Genomic DNA, 23,547 nt, shown 5'->3' on the forward strand with positions numbered 1-23,547 from the left:
AAGTACCTAATAAAATTTAGAGAAAGGCCACAATAGACTTAACAATTATTTCTAGATTCCTATATTCACTACTGTATAAAACTGAGTAACTACACCTGCTGATGGAAGCCCCAAAGACCCAAAGTTATGTGTACTGACATCTGTCCAACAGCTGATTTTGTTCTTAACTGTCTGCTGGTATCCACCGGAGTTTCATTTGTCCATATTGCTACTCCTTTTGCTAAAGCTGTTTACAATGCCAAAACACAACATAATTTTTAAAAGTCCCATGCTTATATTACATTTGTCAACTACATTGGCATGAAATTAAAATCTAGAAATTATTTTTTCTTACTTTTCCAGAATTCTTCCACTCCCAGTATTATGGCCTAGGACAGAAATACATTTTAAGAAGGGGTGTGTGTGTGTCTGTTCTGTTTTAATGTGGAGAAAGCAAATGGCTTTAAAGCAGAAATGAAAACCATTCCTCAGCAATTTATCCTTCCTGGTTAAGATGTGTCCTTGCTCCCCTTCCTAACTAGGTTTTGGATGCCTGTGGCAGAACACCAAACTTAGGATTTGGCAGCATTTAATTATTATTTATAGCTATTGTTTACGACTCCTCTCCATACGAGGTTAATTATCCTCTTGTAACAATCTGGTTTGTGAATTTTCCATACCCTGATATGTCTGTACACCTTTTGTTGATACCTCCTGGTAAACTTTTGACCATTTTTTAATTTGTTAGTAATTTCATAAAGGAGAGGGAAGTAGGCATAAAAGAACTGAAAGTGAAGTTCTTGATAATTGCTTTTCTTGTTCTGAGAGAAAAGAGATAGTAGCAGGGAAAAGGTGGGAGAAGAGATTCCTCACACGTCGTATGTCCTGCAGGGTGAAGGTTGCATGCTCCATGGCTTAGTATCAGTCTCTACTCGATTGGTGCTAAAGAATACTTCTTGAGTTAAAAGTTCTTTTTGTATTGCTTTTTCTACTACTATTATCTTGTAACTGCAAATTGATTGAGTTTTAAGTGGATTACATGCAGAATCCCAAGTAACATACCTGATCCTGACCTCCCAAAAGCTGGAACTTTCTTCTGTCTTCTTGTCTGTGATTTAGGAGTCTATTCCCTTGGATCGATCATGAACCAATTTTTAAGGATATCTGTGCTAATGGAATCTTTGACAACATCTACATTTTGTTGGACCTTTCTGAAAACCATGAACTCCAAAGGAATAATTCTAATGGTGGGCATTCTGGGTACCATGGTGGCCTCTTCTGGGATCCTGACACTATACCTTCTAGAGGGACACTGGTTTTCTTTATCAGGCAGTAAAGCAGGGAATGATCTTGATTGATTTCTCAGTACCAACAAGACTGCCTAGTATATATTTCCCTTCCCAAAGCCGGCAGCACACATAGCCTATGAGGCCAAAGACTTACTGAGCTGATGATACTAGTGATTAATATTCCTGCCAGGGAAGAGAAATAAAGTGCTCACCTGCTGGGCTGCATTAGCTCTCTCACATTTTCAGGGAATGCTGTGCACACTGAATGATGTGGCTTACTAAATAAATTCAAATAGCGGAGGAGCGTTCATTTGTCTTCTGGAAAAGGAACAATTAACTATCCTCTCATTAGCATATTCATTAATAGCATTGCAGTAAATACGACATAACTCTGTTATAACATAGCTCACTACAAACATTCTAGTATACCAAGGATTCAGTTTGTTCCCTGAGACATAATTTTCTAGAGAAAGAGCCAGATTTAACTCAATCAATGCTAAGTAAGATTAGCCTTATATCCACAACTCAATTAAACAAACATTAACTTAACACATACTACCTGTAAAGCACTGGGTAATATAAATCACTGACATTTGTATTGTCCTTTGGCATAGTATTATTTAGCTCCTCACATCAACTTTACCTGGTTATTATCTCCATTTTACAATTGAGGAAACAGGCTGAGAAGGTGACTTGCTATTGAAGATCACCCAGCTAGCAGGAAGTAGAGCCAAGACTTGACCTTCTCATTTATCACAATTTCTTGAAAAGGTAGTAAGTTACACTCTTGTTCTCAGGAAGCTTAGGTACAAAAAAGGTCCCACTTTATTGAGGACAACAGTGCACAGGAAAACATCCTTTCACCAGAATACAGGTTGGAGGGGTTGTTAAGGATAGACATATTAAAATACATTTAAATTTAAATCAGATGGAAATATTCCAAACACATATGATATGCTCCACTGCCTAAAACCTCATAAAGTCTTTCTTTGGTGATAAAAGAGCTTTTCATTGCTTCCAGATCATCCTAACCTTTAGAGCTCCTGAGCAGAGTGGTCTGGAATGGTAAAGAAGGCATGGAAAAGGGGTGAAGAAGCTTTGGCCTTTGAGCCCGACTGGTTTCCAGCTTAGGTTCAACATTTTATTTTTATTTTTTGTTGATAGTATTACAGATGTCTCCCATTTGCTCCCTCCCCCCCCCCCCCCAGGTATTCACAACCCTATTGCCAGTGTCCATGGGCTATGTATATCCTATATAATAAAAGGGTAATATGCAAATCAACCGAACGGGGGAACAACTGGTCGCTATGATGCGTACTGATCACCAGGGGGCAGACGCTCAATGCAGGAGCTGCCCCCTGGTGGTCAGTGCTCTCCCACAGGGGAAGTGCTGCTCAGCCAGAAGCTGGGCTAATGGCCGGCAAGCACAGTGGCAGTGGCTGGAGCCTCTCCCGCCTCCATGGCAGTCAGACTGACATCCCCCGAGGGCTCCCGGACTGCTAAAGGGCGCAGGCTGGGCTGAGGAACCCTCTTCACTTTTTAAAAAAATTGAGGTGCAATTCATATCACATCACTGGTCATTAGGGAAATGCCAATCAAAACTACAATTAGATATCAATTCACACTCACAAAGATAACTGTAATTTAAAAAATGCAAAATTTTTAACCATTTTTAAAGTGTACTAGTACACTTTGGTGGCATTTAGTACATTGGCTATGTTGTGCAACCATCACCTTTATCTAGTTCTAAAACATTTCACAACCCCAAATAAGAGCTCATACACATAAAGCAGTCACTCCCCATTCCCTCCTCCCCCTGCCCTCTCCATCCACCCTAACCCCCAGCCCCTGGCAACCACTATTCTGCTTTCTGTCTCTGTGGATCCACCTATACTGGATACTTCATGCAAATAGCCTCATACCACATGTGACTGATGTGTCTGCCTTCTTTCACTTAGCATATTTTCAAGGTCCATTCACTTGGAGCTTGTATCAGTGTTTCATTTCTTTTTATGGCTGATTATGATATCCCTTTGTATGGATATACCACATTTTGCCTAATTCATTTGTTGATGAACACTTGGGTTGTTTCTACCTTTTGGCTATTGCAAGTAATGCTATTATAAACATTTGTGTTCAAGCATTTGTCTGAATACTTGTTTTCAATTTCTTTGGGTATATACCTAGGAGTGGCTTTATTGGAACATATGCTAATTCTGTGGTTAACTTTTTTTTTAACATTTTATTAATTAATTTATTTAAAATATATTTTTATTGATTTCAGAGAGGAAGGGAGAGGGAGAGAGAGATAGAAACATCAATGATGAGAGAGAATCATTGATCGGCTGCCTCCTGCACACCCCACACTTGGGACTGAGCACACAACCTGGGCATGTGCCCTTGACTTGAATCAAACCCAGGACCCTTCAGTCTGCAGGCCAACCGACACTCTATCCACTGATTTAAACCAGTTAGGGCTATGGTTAACTTGTAGACCCACCAAACTGGTTTCCAAAGTGGCTGCATCACTTTATATTTCAACCAGCAATGTATAAGAATTCAATTTACTCACATCTTTCAAAGTCCATGGCTAAGTCGAGTTACTCTATAGAGAAGACCACACTTGATAGGCCGCCTCCATATGCAGAGACTTCTGGTCACCTTTTCAGTTACTGCTCTTAAATATGAGCAGACAGCCAAGGATTATAGACATTTAAGGAAAACATTTAATATGAAAGACTGAGACTTTTTTAAAAAGAGAAAAAACCTATTGGATGAAGATTTGCAGGGAGAAGTAAATTTCCCAAAATTATTAGTATATTCAGAGAGATAAGAAAAGATATTGTATCCAGTCAACACGAAGATGTTAACAAAAGTTTAGAGAGCAAAAACAATAATAACAGCTTTTGAAATTTAAATAAGCAATCAAAGTTAATTAAATATAAGGTCTTATCAATGAACTTCAGGAAATCTCCCAGAACATAAAGCAAAAACTCAAAGAAGGGGGATGCAAGACAAAAAAATAAATAAATAAAAATAAGGTTCCACTTTAGAATAATAGAAACTCCAGAAAGAGAAAACAGAGGAAAGGGAGTCATGAAAGAAATAAATTAAGAAAATTTACAGAATATAGGGGCCCACCAAGTAGCTAGTATAATGGCTGAAAATGTTACACATCAAGTAACATTATTGTGAAACTTCAGGACAAAAAGAAAATCTTAGTCTTTGAGATTGGGGCGAGGAGGGAGAGGAACAGGTTTTATATGAAGATTCAAAGATTAGAATGGCATTACATTACTGAACAGTAACTGTGGAAGTCAGAATACAATAGAAAATGTCTTTAAAATTAATAGGGAAAACAGTTTCCAAGCTAGAATTATATACCTAGCCAAACAACTCATTATAAAGGAAGAATAAAGACATTTATAGTTAACTAGGGTTTCAAAAATTTCATCTGTCATATGCCCTTTCTCAGAAAGTTATTGGAGGATGTTCTCCACCAAGCAACATAGGAAAATCATAGGATTCAGGAAACAGGGAGTTCAGTGTGTGTGTGTGTGTGTGTGTGTTGGGAGGGTGGGTGGTGAGCAAAGGGAGATTTCAAGATGACAGCTGTGCAGCAGGTCTAAATACCAACCCAATCCAGATTGGAGCAAATCAGAAGACTCCTGAAGGTATTTCCTCAAGAAGATAGAATTAATAGACGATGGTACACAATGTGTTTATATGTACCAAAAGGAGAATTACAAAATTGGTAGTTTGGGGTTAAATCAAGCATGTCAAACTCAAAGGCTAACATGGGCCAAATAAACAAGGTTTAAGTTTATGTGGGCCGCAAGAAAACAAAAGCTTCAGTTTTCTTAGAAACATAGATTTATTTCGATAGAGACATGCTGAATACAAAATAAAGGGCTGAAATAAATGAGTAATTGTTAAACATAAAATAATAGAACATTTTAATAAAAATTAATATTTTTTCTTGAACATTAACTTACCAGACACTGAATAACTGCACAAATTAATAAGCATAACACAAATAAACCTATTTTTCTTGTTCTCTGAAAGCAAATATTTCCTGTTGCGCAGATCAAACAAGTCAGTCCAATACTAATGTTGTGGCAATCGGCTGCTAAAATATTCACTACTGGTATTAGTGGAGAGAAATGGTGTGCCTGCGTGTAAGGTGCGTAGGGAAATGAATGCAACACGATTATAGTAATCAGTCATTAGTGAACGTTGTAGTTCGTTATTAATAATTATGTATAACAGGATATTGTAAAAATTAAGTTACAAAATTTTTATTAAAACATTTCTTTCTTACATACCATTATATTGGCTGGGCCACAAAAGTATTTGTTGTGGGCCACATGCAGCCCATGGGCCGTGAGTTTGACATGCTTGCTCTAGAGTATTTACTGACTTCCTGTTATAATCATAGAGATTTTCTTTCTTACTCAACTTTTTTTTCTCCATTTTCCTGATTGAATTACAATTTTTAGTTAAACCAGTACTTAGTACTTACACTATTATGACTGTAAGTATTGTTCACTGCTGATTAAGCAATGTACAATGGTTATTTGCTGTGATATGGATGTTTGTTTTCTTGGAGTTATTTCCTTTTCTTTCATTTGCTTAATTTTCTGTGCACGTACTATTTGTTTGTCCCTAATGCATCAATAGATCTGTTGCATGCCTGGTAATCATTGTTTCAACTTCTCAAACACATCAAATATCCCATCAGTTCCTTTTCCCCTGGCCTGGAGGCCTCCCTCCACAGCATTAGTCCTCTCAATCTAATCTGGACAGTGGCTTTCTAGCCCAGCCGCCATGCTAGGACTTTGCTCAGCCATTTTGGTTTGGGGATTGTTTTTGAGAGATTTGCTGATGTGAATATAACTAGAATGAGGAAGCATTAGTCTTTTAAAGAGAATCCTAAATTATTAATATATTAGAGGCCTGATGCACGAAATTCATGCAAGAGTAGGCCTTCCTCCCCCCAGCTGCCAGCACCGGCTTCCCTCTGGTACCTGGGACCCGGGCTTCCCTCGCAGCCCCAGCTTCATCCAGAAGGATGTCCGGAAGGACATCTGGTCTAATTAGCATATTACCCTTTTATCATTATAGATACTGCTTACATGTCCTGGTTCACCAGACTGTGAGGCCACATAAAACGAGGTTATATTTGTTTTGGATGCCCAAATTATAATGGCTCCAGTCTTCACAATTTGAATGTAAGCTCTCTAACTTTGCAAAGTGCCGTCTGAGTTTTTCTGTGGGTCCCTAAGAGGGACTCCCATGTACTCACTGTCTCATCTATCCAAAGGCTTTTGCATGTTCTTCCACTTCTGCTCTGACCCCTGGCCAATACGTATTGCCCTGGATTCTGTTTGAAGTATCCCTCATGTTGAGAGTATGCCTCACTGTGGATGGTATCCCTCATAAGGTCAGTGCTGTATTTTCCAAGGGTGTTTTCCCCTGATTTTGCCATTTCCAAGAAAACCAGGGGGTACTAGGTTTGATAGGAGGAAGTAGAAATGACCCTTTCCCAAATTCCACACCATATCCCATCCCCCCTCCTCCGTTGCTCAAAGGTTAGAGCTCACAGTCTCTCAGCTTCTCCTCTTTGCAGTTTCCTGTGTGCACACCTGCCCCTAACCCCTCTGTCCAAACCAAAAATAATTCACAGTCACAACCAGCTGCTAAGCATCCATTTTGCTAGGGACAACACAAAAGCTTGAAGGCTCAGACATACATCTCAGAATTTATTACCAAGCCAGAATGTGTAACGTTTATGTTCTAGCCAGTTTCTCCAGCAGAGAGGCAGTCAGCTCCACAGCGAGTTGAAGCCTCCATGCTGGAGATAGAACACTACTTGCACCTTTCAGATGGGCCTCTTTTTCTGCTAAACAAGATTTAAATGCTTGCCTTTGCATCTCCTCTAAAGCCAAGTATCATGATGCAAATCAATAAGTATGTCCATGTTCTTTTAGAAAACCCCTAATATTTGTTTTCCTTGGGAAAATCTGGAAACCTCCTACAGATATCTGTCAGTAATACAGCAGAATTGAAAAACTATTTCAGACTTTTCACTAATCAGACTGGTGTTTGCTCTAAAATTGTAATAATTTGCCAACTTAGCATTTTCAAAGAACACTTAAGGGTGGAGATGCTGCCAACAGAGAGAGCAGCTAGCAGATTATAAGGGAGGAAAGATTTTTTTCTTGTGAAATTTAAAGTACTACTGTGCTGGTCTTTTTCCAAATGAGAGAATCCTTTTCAAAACATAGGCCATGCTGTTTCAGGAAGAAATTTCAGGTGGTCCATTTCTCCCTCTTTAGTGTTCCAGTTTTCTTTACTTAGTGAATGAGGACAGTTAGGCTCACAATTTACCCTATCAGTAAGAGGGAGAGCCAGGATCTTAACCCAGGTCAATTTGACTTCAAAACTGTTGGTTCTCTTCTGCATACTACATCGTGATGTGTCATTTTGAATGGGTACAGAGATGACCCTAAAAAAGAGAAGCTGATCTGGGGAATTCCTGGCCATATGGATTATCTGGGATTTCCCTGGCATTTACAATGGTTCCCTGGAGATACATACTCTCTGGTGAAGGATGATTTGCGTAGCACCCCCTGTGCAAACAAGCCTAATCCCAAATTTCTCTGTCCCTGTTCTTTCTTCAGTTGCCTTTTCTTCCACCCCCCTTTTTTTGGAGAGATACCAAGTAATTGGTTGCTGATCCTGCACTCTGCTCTGTATAAGCCATCCAGATGGTAGACCCAGCTTACCTTTCCTATGACATCTGTTAACAGCTTGAGGGCCAGGGGATCATGAACCAAGGAGTCTGTGTAAAAGGAACCCAGGTATTTCCTTGGGTTGATTGGATTGTCCTGGGCACACAGATCTGGACGCACACTGAATCCATGGGAGATTCTTCCTACTGTAAAGGGGAAGGCTCCACCTGCAAGTAAAACCCATTACTGAGGGCTTGCTTCGGTTGAAAGGGATTCCTTTTTATTTCTTTTTATTGATTTTAGAGAGAGAGGGAGGGAGAAGAAAGATAGAGAAACATAGATGTGAGAGCAAAACATCAACTGGTTGCCTCCCACATGGGGATTGAACCTGCAGCTTGGGCATGTGTCCTGACTCGGATTCAAACCCATGACCTTTTGGTGTATGGGACAATGCTCCAACCAACCGGCCAGAGCTGAAAAGGATTCCTTTTAATCCTCATGTTCTATGCAAAGAAAAGTTACTATAACCCAGCTGGTTAGCAAAGGACCTACTGGGTTCCAAATGCTGAGAGATGACTCAGAAGAACCCACAGGAACTCATCTAGAAATTCAGATTTGAGGAATTTATCCTAAAGAGAGAAGACAAGTGTGTAAAGATATGTGGTCAAAGTTTTCAAATGGTGTGGTCATATGAGCAAAATATTGAGGCAACTTATCAGTTAGGGAATATCTAAATAATAATTATAATATCTAAAAATGTATTGCCATGCTTGCAATGATCAAAAATGATGAATTTCTATACTTATTGACCTGGAAGATGTCTATATGCTGGTGAGAAGGAAAAAAAATTAGAAAGCAGCACGAAGAGTTTGATTGTGTGTGTCTGTGTGTCCAAGAGTCACAAACTCAATTACTTATAGAGTCCAAGCAGAAAATGTAAATGAATAAAATAGGTCTATTTTAAACAGTAGTGAATGGTAGGGATTATTGCAAACTGGACAGCTTGTAGTCTGACAGAGATTTAAATAAAAACAAAATAAAGCAAAAACTGTGCCAATCAAACGAAACTTGTCTGCAAAAATGGAATTTGGTCCCTTGAACCATCATATACTTTATGACTAGAATGATTACTGGAAGGATGTTAGGGACTGAATTGTGTCCCTCCAAAATTCATATGTTGAAACCCTAACCCCCAATGTGACTGTATTAGGAGATAGGGCCTTTAAGGAGATAATTAATGCTAAATGAGGTTATAAAGTAGGACCTTAATCTGATAGGGCTGGTGTCCTAATAAGAAGAGGAAGAGACAGCAGAATGATCTCCCTCTCTCCCTCCCTCTCTCCCTCCCTTCCCTCCCTCTCTGTGCATCCACAGAGTAAAGGCCATGTAAGAACACAGTGAGAAGGTGGCCTTCTACAGTCCAAGAAGAGGGGTCTCACTGGAAACCAAGCCTGCCAGCACCTTGGTCTTGGAACTCTAGAACTGTGAAAACATTAATTTCTGTTGTTTACGCCACCTAGTCTGTGGTGTTTTGTTATGGCAGCTGAGCTGACCAAAACAGATAGGGTCTTACCTCCATGTGCAAAACATACTTTCAGTTTAGGAAACTTCTCGAACACTCCACCCATGATCATGGAGCAAATGGCTGTGGTGGTCTCTGCTGGCATTCCTGAAAGAGGAAACAGTCACAAGGTACAGGGCTTGTCCCCTCTCGCACGAAGTTCAGTGATGCTCACGGTGGGGATCAGCGGCTTGCTGTAATTGTCAGTGCCGAGAAACATGGGGTCCTTGCGCCCTAGCATGGCTTGCTTATATACAGGCTATTACCTTGGTGAGCAGAACCATCTGATGCTTCCTATTTGACACTTGCAGGTAGAGTCACCTAATGGCTAGAATAGCCAAAGAGCCAGAGGACCTGATTTTGTCCTGATTTCCCAGCTTCAGTTCTGGATGCAGTGGGGCAAGACCAGCCGTGGGCAAACTACGGCCCGCGGGCCGGGTCCGGCCCATTCGGCTGTTCTATCCGGCCCGCAGAGCCGAAAGACCGGAGGGTTCTCTTGCTCTCCCCTCCGCTCCTTCACCAGCAGCAGTGTTAACATGGCAACGTCGGGAAACACGGCCGCAGCTCCTTCTTCTGAGTGGGCGGATTTATATCCACCCATTCAGCAGAAGGAACAACCTCTCAATCTTCCAGAGGCTCCTTGTAATGCCCCCGGAAGTGTCCCCCGACATCACCCTGGGAATGCGTAGACACGTTATCGTGGTGATGTAGGGAGACACGCCCCTGGAGAGCACAGTATCAGAGCATTAGCTAAAAAGGAGACCAACAACACTGTTCCCACTGAAGGTGATGTTTTAAAGACCAAAAACCTTTCAACCCAGTCTACATTGCCATCTACATCTACGTCCCGGGCATAATTTGGAAGTTGCACTAAAGAAAATGTTTAATTTACTGTTTACACATTTTGTTCTTTTCTATTTGTTTTAGTTTTAAATTATTTTATTATATTTAAGTTTAATTTGAAAGGCTTTTGTACCTTTCCTTTGTTAGGCAATTTTATTTTGCCTTTGCCGTCTTCACTATAAGGTATGTATTGTGCTATGATTCCTCCATTTTTTGAAGTTTCAAATTATAATAATTAGTGTTTATATTCTTCTTGTTAAAATGTTTGAAATGAATAAAACTATTGAAATAAAAAAAAAAGACCGTACCATTTTATGTAATGATGTTTACTTTGAATTTATATTAGTTCACACAAACACTCCATCCATGCTTTTGTTCTGGCCCTACGGTCCAATTTAAGAATCCATTGTGGCCCTCGAGTCAAAAAGTTTGCCCACCCCTGGGCAAGACATTACAATGAATCTGGGCTGAACCCTAACTCCTCCCATTTTTGCTTTCCAGCCTTTGGCAAGGTATTTAAAGCCCCGGAGCCTGCGCTTCACCTGTGAGACAGGGACAGTATTGCCCATCTTGCAAGGCTGTTGTGGAGCCTTGAAAATGATGTCAGGAAAGTTCTTGGCCAGAACTTCACATTAGAGATACTCAAGAAATATTAATTGCCTCCATGTGCCTCAATTTCCTCATCTGTAAATGGGTTGGGATGATCATTGTTAATTCTTGCCACTTAGTAAGTGTTCAATAAATATTGACTTATATTATTATTCTTCCCAAATTTTTGCTGCTTCTTAGAGCTGAGGTTGAAAATAACTGGATTAAGCCCTGGCCAGGTAGCTCAGTTGGTCAGAGCATCATCTTAGTTGTGGGTTTGATCCTTGGTCAGGGCACATACAAGAATCAACCAATGATTGCATAAATAAATGGAACAACAAATTGATGGTTCTCCCCCCACACCCCAAATAATAAAGAAAAGAACTGGATTAAAGTGAATTATTTCAAGCTCCTAGAAGTGGTTGTTTCATGCCTGGTGTCTTTACTTCCTTGGACTCAGTCTGGGTTTCATTTTCAGATGACTGCTTTTCAGACTGTGATTAAAGAATCTCTGCAGGCTCCACAGCTGAGCCTGGCACCTTCTGGGGAAGCCTGCTTCTCTAGCTGCCTAATGGGGCTTAGTGGGTGCTCATTCTGCCCCATTGCTCTGTGGACAGCGACACCTTGGCTCCCTGGCCTCTTGGGAATTCTGGAAGCATGATAGACTAATGTCCATCTGAAATGGGCAGAGCTTTATGAAGGCAGGAGATGAACAGCATCACTTCCTTTTGGTCCTATGATTCTGCTTCCCATTAATCACTTGGACCATAACTCCACAATCTGTTCTCCATACAGGAGCCAAAGCAGAATATTTGCAGTGTAAATTGGAGTATGGCCCACCCCTGCTTGGAATCCTCCAAGCACTAATGACCACCTTTGCATCAGAATAGAATTCTGAAATTAGCCTGTTTGTTTATGATCTGTGTGCCTCTTTTGTCTTTTTCCTCCAACCAGAACATAGACTTCAGGAAGGCAGAGGTTTTGTCCACGTCTGTATACTTGGTGCCTAGCATAGGGCCTGACATGCTGCAGGACATCAATGTATATGTGTTGCATAAATTAATGATGAAGTGGCCCTTTGTTCTCTCCTCTGTTTTTCATGTGGGAAGTTGCCATGTATATAAGTTTGTGGGATTTGTCAAAGTGCTGTGTGAATTAGAATGAGATTTTCTTTGAAGCTGGAAAACACTGGGGCTTCTTAGGTGATCTCTTTCTACTAATTCCTGCTCAAAATTTGGTGGGGGAGTAGATAGGAAGCTGCCTTACTAAATTCTCAGGTCTCCAAAAGCAATGCCAGGGGCATAAAATATCAGAGTAGAAGGAGAATCCAAACCAGCTCTCTCACTTTACAGATGAGGAACTGGGGTGTCAGGAGGTGAAATGACTTGCCACGGGTTATACAGAAATCTAGATGAGCTGGAACTGAAATTCAGTTTTACTTTCAATATACTGTTCCATTTAATGCTTTATGGTGGTTACTTCATAATTACCTGTACCAACGAGGCTGAGAAGGGAATGGGTAATGGCCTCCCAAAGGAAACCCAGCCCTGCTCTGCGGGGACCACTCCTTGGGTTTGTAGACAAGCTGCACTCTTCCCACGTGGCCCCAGGATTCTAACCTGTTTTCATGTCTTTTTCTTATCAGGATGCTAATGAGAGAGTGGACAGGCTAAAGGGAGGCCTCTCCTCTTTCCCTGTCCCTCATCTGAAACCACGAATGAATGGAGGAGGCAAAGAGCTGGAGAGAGGAGCAGGTAACGGAAACTGAAAGTCTGGGTCACCCGTAATCGAGAGCCTCTGATCCTTGGGCGGTGTGAGGTGACCTTCCTCTCCTAATTCCAGGACTCTCATTTGAAAGAGCTGATGCTATTATTGGCTTCTAGAAAAATCGGTTAGACAGGCAAGGGTACTTATCTCTGGAGCCATTTTGGGAGTCTGTGTGGTGAGGTGGTTTTGGAGTCAGACTGATCTGTGTAAATTTCATGTTCACTTATTAACTGTGTGACTTAAACAAGCTTCCTAACCCCTCTGAGATTCAGTTTCTCCATCCATGAAATGGTTATTATAATGTCAGCCTCATAGTGTTTTGTGTGAATATGATTAAAATTAAATGAGATAATATATTTAGCAATAATCGGAGTAAGAGCTCGATAATGCACAATCCTGTTAATAAACACTTTCTCTCTTTGACATAATAGTGTTTCACAGATAATTGGGGAAAAATACAAAAATTAGATCTCTTTTCTAGACCCCCAAGCTGACACAAACCTACGAGCCAAGGGAGCCAGTATTTGGCCATCCGTCCGTCCATCTGCATGTCCCAGGGGTGCACGAATAAGGAACAGTTCAGCTTCTCAGCTGCCTTCAAAGAAGGAATGAGAGAGAGGGTTATTTGGGTGAGCCAGCAGATATGGGGTACTCTTTTAGGGAAATTGTTTTTCCCTAGGTCTATATTGATCTGAATACACAAACCAAAATATTTTTGAAGTTGTTTCCTGATCTTTATAAAAGAGTCATTGATAAACTGTGCTCCTGCTTGGAAAATAAAAAGGACACTTAGATTTAATGAAGGGGGGGGGGGTGGTGGATTTACCATTGAGGTTGATGAATTTAATATATTGTTTGGCAAAACAAGTCACAGGAAACATCCATCACTCAAATGTTTTGGCTGAAAGCAAAATGCTTAAGGACTGATCTTGTACCTCAAATGCCAGGGAAATTTCCCTTGCTGGTTCCTCCTTGGTCTACTCTTTCGGAAGGACTGCTCAGGTTCTATCTTTGGAGTCAGGACTGAAGTGTTCCCTCCTTTCCTCCACTTGGAAACTGAGGATATGGAGAGTGAGGAAGTGATAGGCTGAGAGTCAGGGGTTCAGGACTGGGCTGGGGCAGGCTGGCCTGACCCAAGCCTCTGGTCACTTAGAGCCTGATAGAGGGTGGGAATTTCTGGGGTCTGCAGGAGCTCAGCCCCAGGACAAAGCCCCAGGAGCTCAGCCCCAGGAGTCCCTAAAAAGCCTGGTGTGAATGAAATCACTTTAAAGAAAGGAAGAGATCTCAATGCCTCCATCAGGCATGTGTTGTGATGAAGGTTATGAGCAAACTTGTTCCAGGACCTTCTGGAAAATGGAAATACCATCTGGATGGAATGACCTTTATTCAGCAAAATGTTTCATTTAAAAAAGTCCCCTCAACAGGCATTGAGTATTAGTGCTTAGCAAGGTTCAAAACATATTTTTCTTAGCACATTTCCAAATATATTGGGGGCTGGAGTGACTCATCTGACCCTTACATATTAATATGTGGACTCACTAGTTTGATATAATGGGACTTCTGTACAGAAACGTTTATTAAAAATGGAGAAACAATTCTGGGACAACATGGGATTCTGGATTTGGCAGGCAAAGGGTAGATTGGAGAAAGGACTTCTAATTCAACAGGTTCTGGGGAGCAGAAGAGATAGAAACCTTTTGATATAAACCTGATAATGGATGCAGGCTGGAAAGAGAATACCAGCTTCTTGGGTAGTTTGGGCTTGACAAAGACACATGACCATGATATCTCAGTGGGATTTGACTCCTCATTAGTACAAAAGTTGATTCCATGGCCTACAATGGTTCTTTTCTATTCAATTCAAATTAACAAATATTTTTGGTCACTTTTTGTATGTGAAGTGTTGTAGAGAACACAAACAGAAGTCACTTATACTCTCAAAATTGTAACTCACATTAACAGAGAACTTACCATGTGCCAAAGCTATCATAAGAATTTTACAATTATTAACTAGTTTTATTCTTTATAAAATGAGCACTTGTGTTACTCCCATCTTACAGAGAAGAGCGCTACGGCAGACAGAGGCTAAGTAACTTTCTCAGGTCTTGTGGCTGGTAAGTGATAGAGGCAGGTAGCCTGCCACTACCATTCTGTCTGCCTCATACTTGTCACAAAGTCATTTTAGTGCCTGAAAATGGTGCTGAAAGTGTAATGTTGGGTTCACTCACTAAGAAAGAAGGTCTAGGAACCAAGGTGGACAGTTAGATGTCCTGGAGCTCCAGGCTGACCTTGACATGACACAGCCAACTTGGCTCATGGAAACCCCTCTTATTTGTTTCAGCTCATGTTACTGACGCAAGTTACAGAGTAGTGAGGCTCGCAAGTCTTGCCAACCAAATAAACGTGCTGTCAACCCCAGGACATGGTAAGTCGGCTAGGCCAGGGAGCTCTCCTGAACCCTCTCAGGGACTGCAAGCCCCCAAGCCTCGTTAGAATGATGGGTGGGTCAAGCTAGTCACACAAATAAAAAGACTATACCCAACAGGCTGCTGCTGCTTTCTGAGCCCAGTTCCAATGAATAATAAAATGACTTGCAGCTGAAGGTTTGATAACACTGTGCTGAAACAACTTAGATACACAGATAAATAAATCCTCTTTCAAAGCTCATTAAAGTTTTTAGAAAACATGCACTGCATCAGCTCAGCCACTGCAGCCAATAATCTTCAGGGAGCTCAATATTTAGAGGAACATTAAAGCCTTCAGGTCACCAGGAGGCAATTTAACAGGCATCTCCCAACTGGTGGGCAGTGTCCATAGGTACAAAAATGGGAATTTTCCCTCATGTATCAGAGCTCACCAGATAATAAAAGAACAAATGATCAGTGAGTATAGTGCCTGGTGAGTTCACCAATATCTATTAATTCATTATGAAAGATTTTATATTTACAATGAAAATAATAGAAAACAATACTATCCTAATTCTAGGAGGAAAGTAAACCATTCTGAAATGCAACTGAATATAGAATCATGCATCTTGACTCCTGGTATAAGGAAAGCAGGTTCAGTTGCAGAAACAGGAGGCAAAGGAAGATTTTCAAAATATATGGCTTACAAAGTGTTTTACTTGAGGAATGATTAAATAAATCAAAACATATGCATATATTGGATTATTATGCAGTTATTTAAAAATCATGCATTAAGAGACTTTTCATTTAGGGTGGAAATTCTCAATTAGGATATGAAGTCACGCATATAATAGAATATAGATACATGTAAAAAAAAACAAATGAAATACACTATAGCAGAAGTTACTTATCTTTGGGTGGTGGAATTAGGGATTACATTGGACTATGGAATATGTTTTCCTTTTTACACTTTTCTTTATTTCCCATAATTTATTCAAAATTATGTTATATAATTTTGAAAAATAATGATTTTTTCCCCCAAAGCAAAAATAACTATTGTTTTGTATATCATTAACACAGTTCTTTGCACAGTGGCTGTGATAAGGATAACATTTTGGCTTCTGAATGAAAGATTAAAAGGAGAGCATAGGTGATAGAAAAGAGATTTCACTCAACTAACTCAGGGTGCATTTCCACTCACCCCTCTCCCAATGGAATGGCCACTCCTTATGGGAGCTCTTCTCATGTTGCCTCCTATGTCCTAGCATGTCAGCGGCATCTCTCTCTCCCCCTGCCAGTGAAGTGGCGCATTTATCTTCTTCCCGCCAGCACCCAGCACGGCGCCCAGCCTTAGCACCCAGCCAGTGCCCAGTCTCAGCACCCAGCCAGTGCCCAGTCCCAGCACCCAGCCAGTGCCCAGCTCCAGCGCCCAGCGCAGTGCCCGGTCCCGCCGCGCACTCACTGCATAGACAGGGAAGAGTTCCTGTGCATTCAGGTCCCACGTGTTGATGTGGGAGCCGATCTGGACCCCCGGGAAGCCCAGCTCCTTCACACAGCGCTCCATCTCCTTGACGGCCAGCTCGGGGGCCTGCATGGGCAACGTCCCCAGGCCCACGAACCTCCTGGGGTGCGTCGCTACAGTGGCAGCTAAGTCGTTGTTTAAAAACTGGCACAGGTCTAACGTGTCTTGAGGTTTGGCCTGGTGGAGACAGATGAGGGAACACCACATCATTCAGAACCTCCTTTAGTGCTGTACTCTGGACAACACCTCCCCAGGCGAAATCACCTGTCATTCTCAGTGGCTTTCCCTGCAGAAAGCTGAGGCACAGGCTGGGACAGGCACTTGCTGCAGAAAACCCAGAAGCCAGGCATTACAAATGCAAAGACAACTGCTAGTGTTGCTGATTAATTACAAATAGGCTGTAATCTGAAGGGGCGGACACAGTTACTGGGCCTGGCATCCCCACCCCTGCAGACAGGAGCCCGCAGGCTGCACACCTAGGTACCCCCTCTACCCACCACACAGGAGGCTGGGCCCGGGTGCCTGACGTCACCAGGGCCTCTCCTTGTCATGCCTCATTGTGTGACGTCAGGATGTTGTACACCTCTCCTGTCCCTGCTTCTCCCCCTCCCTGTCCCTCCTTAGGCAGTGACACTCACAGTTACCCTAGCAAAATGCTGATGCAGATGAAGTTTGCTTTCTGTTCCCCTAACTCTTCCTTCTTCATTCTTTTCTTTCCTTTCTTTGTTTTTTTAAATAATATATTTTATTGATTTTTTTTTTTTTTTTACAGAGATGAAGGGATAGGGATAGAGAGTCAGAAACATCGATGAGAGAGAAACATCGATCAGTTGCCTCCTGCACACTCCCTACTGGGTATGTGCCCGCAACCAAGGTACATGCCCTTGACCGGAACCGAACCTGGGACCTTTGAGTCCGCAGGCCGACACTCTATCCACTGAGCCAAACCGGTAGGGCCTTTTTTTTCCTTTCAATATCATCTCACCCCACTGCCAGGAATTTGGTGTTCTGCAATCCCACTTGTCTAGTCAGAATGATACCCAGTCTGATAAATTTAGACATATTGAAATCATAAATTTAAATATATTTAAATCATGACTCTAATTACAGAAACAGATCAAGACTGACTCACTAGCACTGGAATTATGAGCCCTGGTGGGGAAGTATCTGTGAGCAGGTGGTATTTCCATTGCTCCGTAAACCACAACATGAGTGACTATTCGCACGTGTGAGCAGATTGCCGGTGCACCTCCAGCTGTGTACAAAGGTGTCCTTCCACATGCTCGCAGTCATGCCTGAAGCTTTAGCACTAGACACTTAATCCCTCGGGGAAAAGCATCCAACTCCAGGAATCCCATTTTGAATTGTACATTTCCCTGGGAGAGGCAACATATTAGGCCATTATTATTGTTCCCACCTCAAAATCATTGTCACTTCAGAATACACTGCCTTGTTGATTACTGAGTAAGGCACTGTGGGGATGAGGCATCAGACAGGTAAGTTCTGATGGAAATTTAGGTTGGGTCTAGAACTGTGCATCCAGTGAAAATACAATGCGAGTCACATAGTGCAACTGTTGGCGACTATACTGGACCATGTGGGTCTAGAGCAAGGACAGGACTAAGAAGACAGGCCCAGAAGGGCACACTGCAGTGTGAGAAGCTGAGGGACCCCACTGATCTCTATAGGGGAGACACAGAGGGGAGGTGGGGCAATGTCAAGACGAGTCATCTACCTACTTGCCAGACATACCCTTTGCCCACCAAGGAGATGGTTTGAAGTTTCACACTCACCCAGTAGCTAAACATGACGGGAACCGTGGAAAGAGCTTGCACAGTCACTCCTAGACACAGACACAAAGAAAGGCAAAGCCGATGAGAATAGCCCAGACACTCCTGTATTTCCTATGCCCAAGTAGCCCAGCAGTTCTCCACCCCACCTCGTCCTCACTCTCCCTTCCCTGGCTGCTCCTCCCTGTCCACTTTCTCTCAGGATCTCTGTCCCAGACCTCCCTCGTCCCTCAGTGTTGGGTTCTCAGAGGAGGGGTAAAAGCTGGACAAAAATGAAATCATTTAAGAACTAATTGGCACTCTTTTCTAGGGTTATTTCTACCCCCCTTTTTTGTGAAGGTCTATGTAAGCAAGAATTTCCCCAGCAATTTATTTCAGGGCTTTTTATCTTAGCTCATGAATGACCGTGTATTTCTCAACCACCTTCTCCCCCTCTTTAATTAGCTACTAAGTGGTTCTGGGTCCCACTGTTTGGAATGCTCAGAATGGGACCTGGGATTTGGCTCCAGAATCCAGCCTCCAGGAGGCCTGAAATCTCTATCTTCAAGCTGTTGGAGCTCAGGTGTCAGGAGAGAGGCTGCCAAATGGAGGGTGGCTCTCTTTTCCTCATGTTCACATCCGACCCATTAACAAGACCTGTTAGCTCTACTTCAATTCCTTTTATCCACCCAAGCATCCCCATCCCCTGCCTACTAACCAGGCTACCAGCATTTCCTACGTGGACCATTGCGGAAGCCTCCACCCTGATCCCATACCACCATTCTTGTCCTCCTATGGTTTGTTCTCCACTCAGAAATCAGAGTAAGGTGTTAAAACTTAGATTAAGTCATTCCCTTGCTCAAAACTTTCCATCATATTAGGGTAAAATCCAGACTTGAGCATCGTCTACAAGGCTCCATACAGTCTCTCTTGGGGTTACATAATCTTCCTTGGTTTCTTGTCTGTTCTTTGTAACTGCTTTCTGCCTCAGGACCTTTGTATTGCTGTTCCTCCTGCCTGAATGTGTTTGTTTTTTTTTTCTCATTACAAGATGGGCATTTTTTACCCGAAGGTCTCAGTTCACATGTCACCTCCTCAGAGTGGTCTCCCTGCTACTCCAGCCATGATCTATACCATTGTTCTATTCTTTTCCTTTTCTAATACTTATTACAGTCTGTCATTTCTGTATTTATGTTTTTACTAGAGGCCTGATGCACGAAATTCACGCAAGGGACTCGGCCTCTGTCGCTGCAGCAGCTGTGGGCCTCTGCCTCGGCTCCTGCCTGCCGCGGTTGCCGCCCTATGCCTCTCTCCAACCCACCGCGGCTTTGTCTGGAAGGAAGGATGTCCAGTCTAGTTAGCATATTACTCTTTTATTATTATAGATTCTGTGCCTTCCCCTACTTGAATACAAACACCACTTGAGCCTGTCTCTCCATGCCATAACAACAGCAGCCTGAATGGTGCCTGAACATACCCAATAAATGAAAGACTGCAGGTTTGATAAGAGAGTATTGTTAATCATTGTCACAGATATTATTTACATTCATTGATTAGTATCAAACAGATGAGTACCTTTCAATTGTAAAATCTTTTACATTTTACATAAATACTTTCACTTACATTACTTGATTTCATTTCTCTATTTTATAGATTAGATCTAAAGTCACATGTTTTGAAAGTGGTGCCATGAGGCTCCTGTCTAGCTTTTTTCATTCCCTATATCCCAGTGACCATTACTTGTCACAATATTTCATATTGACATAGTAATTGTATCATTTGTATATTGGTTGATTTTTGATACATATTCTTTGGCCTCTCAGAACTAAAGGGGGAAAACAAGTCTAATACAGTTAGAATTTATATATTTTTTAAAGGAGAGGGTTCGCAGTATGACATAGCACAACCTTTATACAACTTATTTGTTGATCAAAATTGGGGTGGGGCAGACATTTTAAAAACAAATTCCTAGGCCCTCCTTTGGAAATTCTGATTTAGTGGATGGGGCCTGAAAAATTTTTTAACCAGCATCCCAGGTGATCCTTACCCTGAGGGAGATTTGGGAAAAGCTTTTGTGGTGGAATGAAAAGACAGCACTAAGCACAATCTTGGCTCTGCTTGTTACAAGCTGTGTGATCTTGAGCAAATCCATTAACTTACTTGCCCCCTTAGGTAACAATAGATACAACAATGCCTGCCACTTAGAGGCGTTGAGCTTCCACCCCAGCCCTTTGGGTCTGTTCCAGAACCAGCTTCATTAGGAACCCAACCCAGGTGAGGACTTAGGAAATGCTTCTATGTGCATCATCTCATTGTTATTATTTTGGCCTTTGTTCTGTGTTGGATCTTGTGATGAAGTGACCTAGGGCTGCCAGTTACATTTCGCTCCCTGTGAAGATGGCATGGATTGCTGGAATATTCTGTGTTGGGCCTTTGTCATTTATTTTCTTATCTCCACAGAGGTGGTAGGATGTAGTTGTTAAGCCTTTGGGGGGCAGACTGCCCGGGTTCAAATCCTGTTTCTGACTCCTACAAACTGTGTGATCTTGGGCAAGTTGTTTAATCTCTGTTTCTTAGTTTCTTCATCTGTAAAATGGGTATAATAATAAATGATACCCCCTAGGGTTGTTATAGGGATTAAATGAGTTGATACATGTTAGGTGCTAAGAAAAGTGCCTGGTACAAAGTAAATGCTCAGCAAGGAATAGTCATGATTGTGCTCTCAAAGACAGCCAATGAATGAAACACACAGCAAAACCCAAAACCCAAAGGGGACACCCTTTATCTAATCCAACACCAGTCATCCAAGTCTCATTTCCTCTAGTTTTCTCCTTGAAGCGGTGAGGATCCTTGCTCAGGGTTACATTTAGAGCAAAGCCTTGCTCTTTGCTGTAGATCTGAGCAGCATGCTCTTTCTCTAGCTCCCCTTCCACCACATACTTCTAGACCAGGGGCATGTACGCCGTGTTCTGTGGAATGGTCTGCAGCAGTCTTCAGGCTTTCTGCCAAGTTCACTTTGAATGCCATTTAAATATACTTTTAATTATTTATAAAAACTATAAAGCAATTCCTGACCCAAAGTATCCTGGACCAAATTCTAACATTCCATCGAGCACCTCCTCATTTGGGGCTGACAGGTTAACTCATTTTGTGTAGACTTTGGAATAAAATGTCTCCTGCCATCTCTGTGTATATATTTTAACTTCTTATACATTTATCTTTGATTAAGTAGGTGGTAGTTCTGAGCTGCTCTTTCATTTGTGGGTATGAAGTGTTTGTTTTCTGGTTTACATCTAGACTACCAACGTCGAAGCTTAGGCCTGGCAGTGTTGTACGGCAGTTCCCCCTGGCATGGCCCACGCATGCCCACAGGCTCATCCCATCTTCTGGAGTGTGTGTACTTGGGTGGCACAGTAATAAGTGAAAGCACAGTGTGGCCATCATACCATATTTTAAATGGTCTTTTAAATTCTTTTAAATTGTGGGACTTGTTTGCTTTATGAATATAAGATAAGGAATGCAAAGCAGTTCTCAGAAATTGTTAGTGATTCAGCTTTGAAATAAGAATGTCCCAATTCTCCTCTTTCAAGTTTTAGAATTAACTTCATTATAGACGATTCTGAGATTACACCATTAACTTGCTTTCTAACTGCTCTCATTTCCACCCCTTATGTGTCAGTGGGGACTTTCTGTGTCCTGTGTACCAAGACAAAGTGTGGGAAGAAACTGGATCCTGAATCTGACTAAGCAGGAAACTGGCATCCTTACTCTGTGAATTCTAATTTCTATTTTTTTAATCAACTCTAATAATAAATACATACTATATATTTGAACTCAAAAAGCTTTAAAATAGTAAAATGCCACATTTATGTTTTTTTATGATATAGCATTCTAATTTAAACAGGTATACTTAATTAAAAAAATGTTTAATCCACACTAAAACAATTATAGTAGAAGGCCCACCCCTCCCCCATCAGGCCCCATGGATAAAAGGCGATCGGAAGTTACCATCACATAAATCCTGTAAAGTGGTCAACAGACTTCAGGGAGAGATGTGGCTTTTCTATCAGATGTGATCACTGGTAACATTTATCAGAGTAAGTACCTGTTTGGTCCATTTCTCTAATACGGACGTCTGGATCCCAGCAGTTCTCTTGGACCACCCTGAAAACCTTCCCGTCCTTTAGCATCTTCGCCTCTCCCTAGGGAAGAAGAGGCACATCAGTAACGTTAACCTAAGTTTAATTAGATGAAGCCTTTCTTCTATGCTTTGGAACACGGTTCTCCCCTAATAGTAGAAATCTGTTCATTCAGCAGAACTCAGCTTTTCATCCTCCTGCCTTCATATTGGCCTAAAGTTAAAGGAGTGTGCTGGTAGGCATCAGCAGTTGGGCACAGAGGGAAACAAGGCCATGGTCATGGTCTTTTGGAGCTTCATAACTGAGGATGGCTGGTCACCTTGTCTACCTTAACCACTGGCTACAAGCCCCGAGAGGAAGGCTCACTGTCTGGAAAACTCCAGATAAAACACAACATCTTAGAATTGAAAAGGACCTCGGAGATAGACTGTGTAGTCCAGCCCTCTGGTTTTATAGAGAAGCCACAGTTGGATAGTCAGAAGAAGTGATTTGTCTGGCAGAGCAGGGCCCACTGATGTCAACACCTGCAGGAGGAGATGGGCAATGAAGTGAATCGGTCTTGCAGCATACAAGACCTTGGGGCTGAGCTGCTGACCTCCACCAGGCCTGGTGCAGCCTGTGTACACTATTTCTTATTCCTCAGGGCTGGGGGCCAAGGTAAATGGCTGTACAGAAGCATGGCAGTGGCTTCCAAATTCAGCCTCCAGTTTGTCATCCCTAAAGAAAAGGGAAAAGTTCTGACCCAGGTCCCTGAAATCAGACTGCTCAGGTTCAAATCCCCATTTTACTATTTACTGTGTGGTCTTGAGCAAGTTAAACATCTCTGAGCCTCAGTTTGCTCATCTTTAAGGTAGGGATAATAAAGACGACTTACCTTAAAAAATAATATGACTTACCTTAGAAAATAATATAACTTACCTTAAAGGGATCGTGTGAGCATAAAATGGGAGA

General features: G+C 41.8%; 1 protein-coding gene across 2 annotated transcripts in view; it reads right to left on the bottom strand.

The window, feature by feature from the left end:
• Positions 1-23,547, bottom strand: part of ACMSD (aminocarboxymuconate semialdehyde decarboxylase) — a 50,255-nt gene that overhangs the window by 14,933 nt on the left and 11,775 nt on the right. For both annotated transcript variants that reach the window (XM_080670337.1, XM_080670338.1), the window contains exons 3-8: positions 22,563-22,659; positions 18,482-18,531; positions 16,629-16,865; positions 13,263-13,356; positions 9,576-9,671; positions 8,057-8,229 (exon numbers count right to left, since the gene is read on the bottom strand). In XM_080670337.1, the coding sequence (XP_080526463.1) occupies positions 8,057-8,229; positions 9,576-9,671; positions 13,263-13,356; positions 16,629-16,865; positions 18,482-18,531; positions 22,563-22,659 (747 nt within the window). The remainder of the gene's footprint in view (positions 1-8,056; positions 8,230-9,575; positions 9,672-13,262; positions 13,357-16,628; positions 16,866-18,481; positions 18,532-22,562; positions 22,660-23,547) is intronic.

Source organism: Plecotus auritus (genome assembly GCF_963455305.1).
Source record: "Plecotus auritus genome assembly, chromosome: 5".
Classification (NCBI taxonomy): Eukaryota; Metazoa; Chordata; class Mammalia; order Chiroptera; family Vespertilionidae; genus Plecotus; species Plecotus auritus.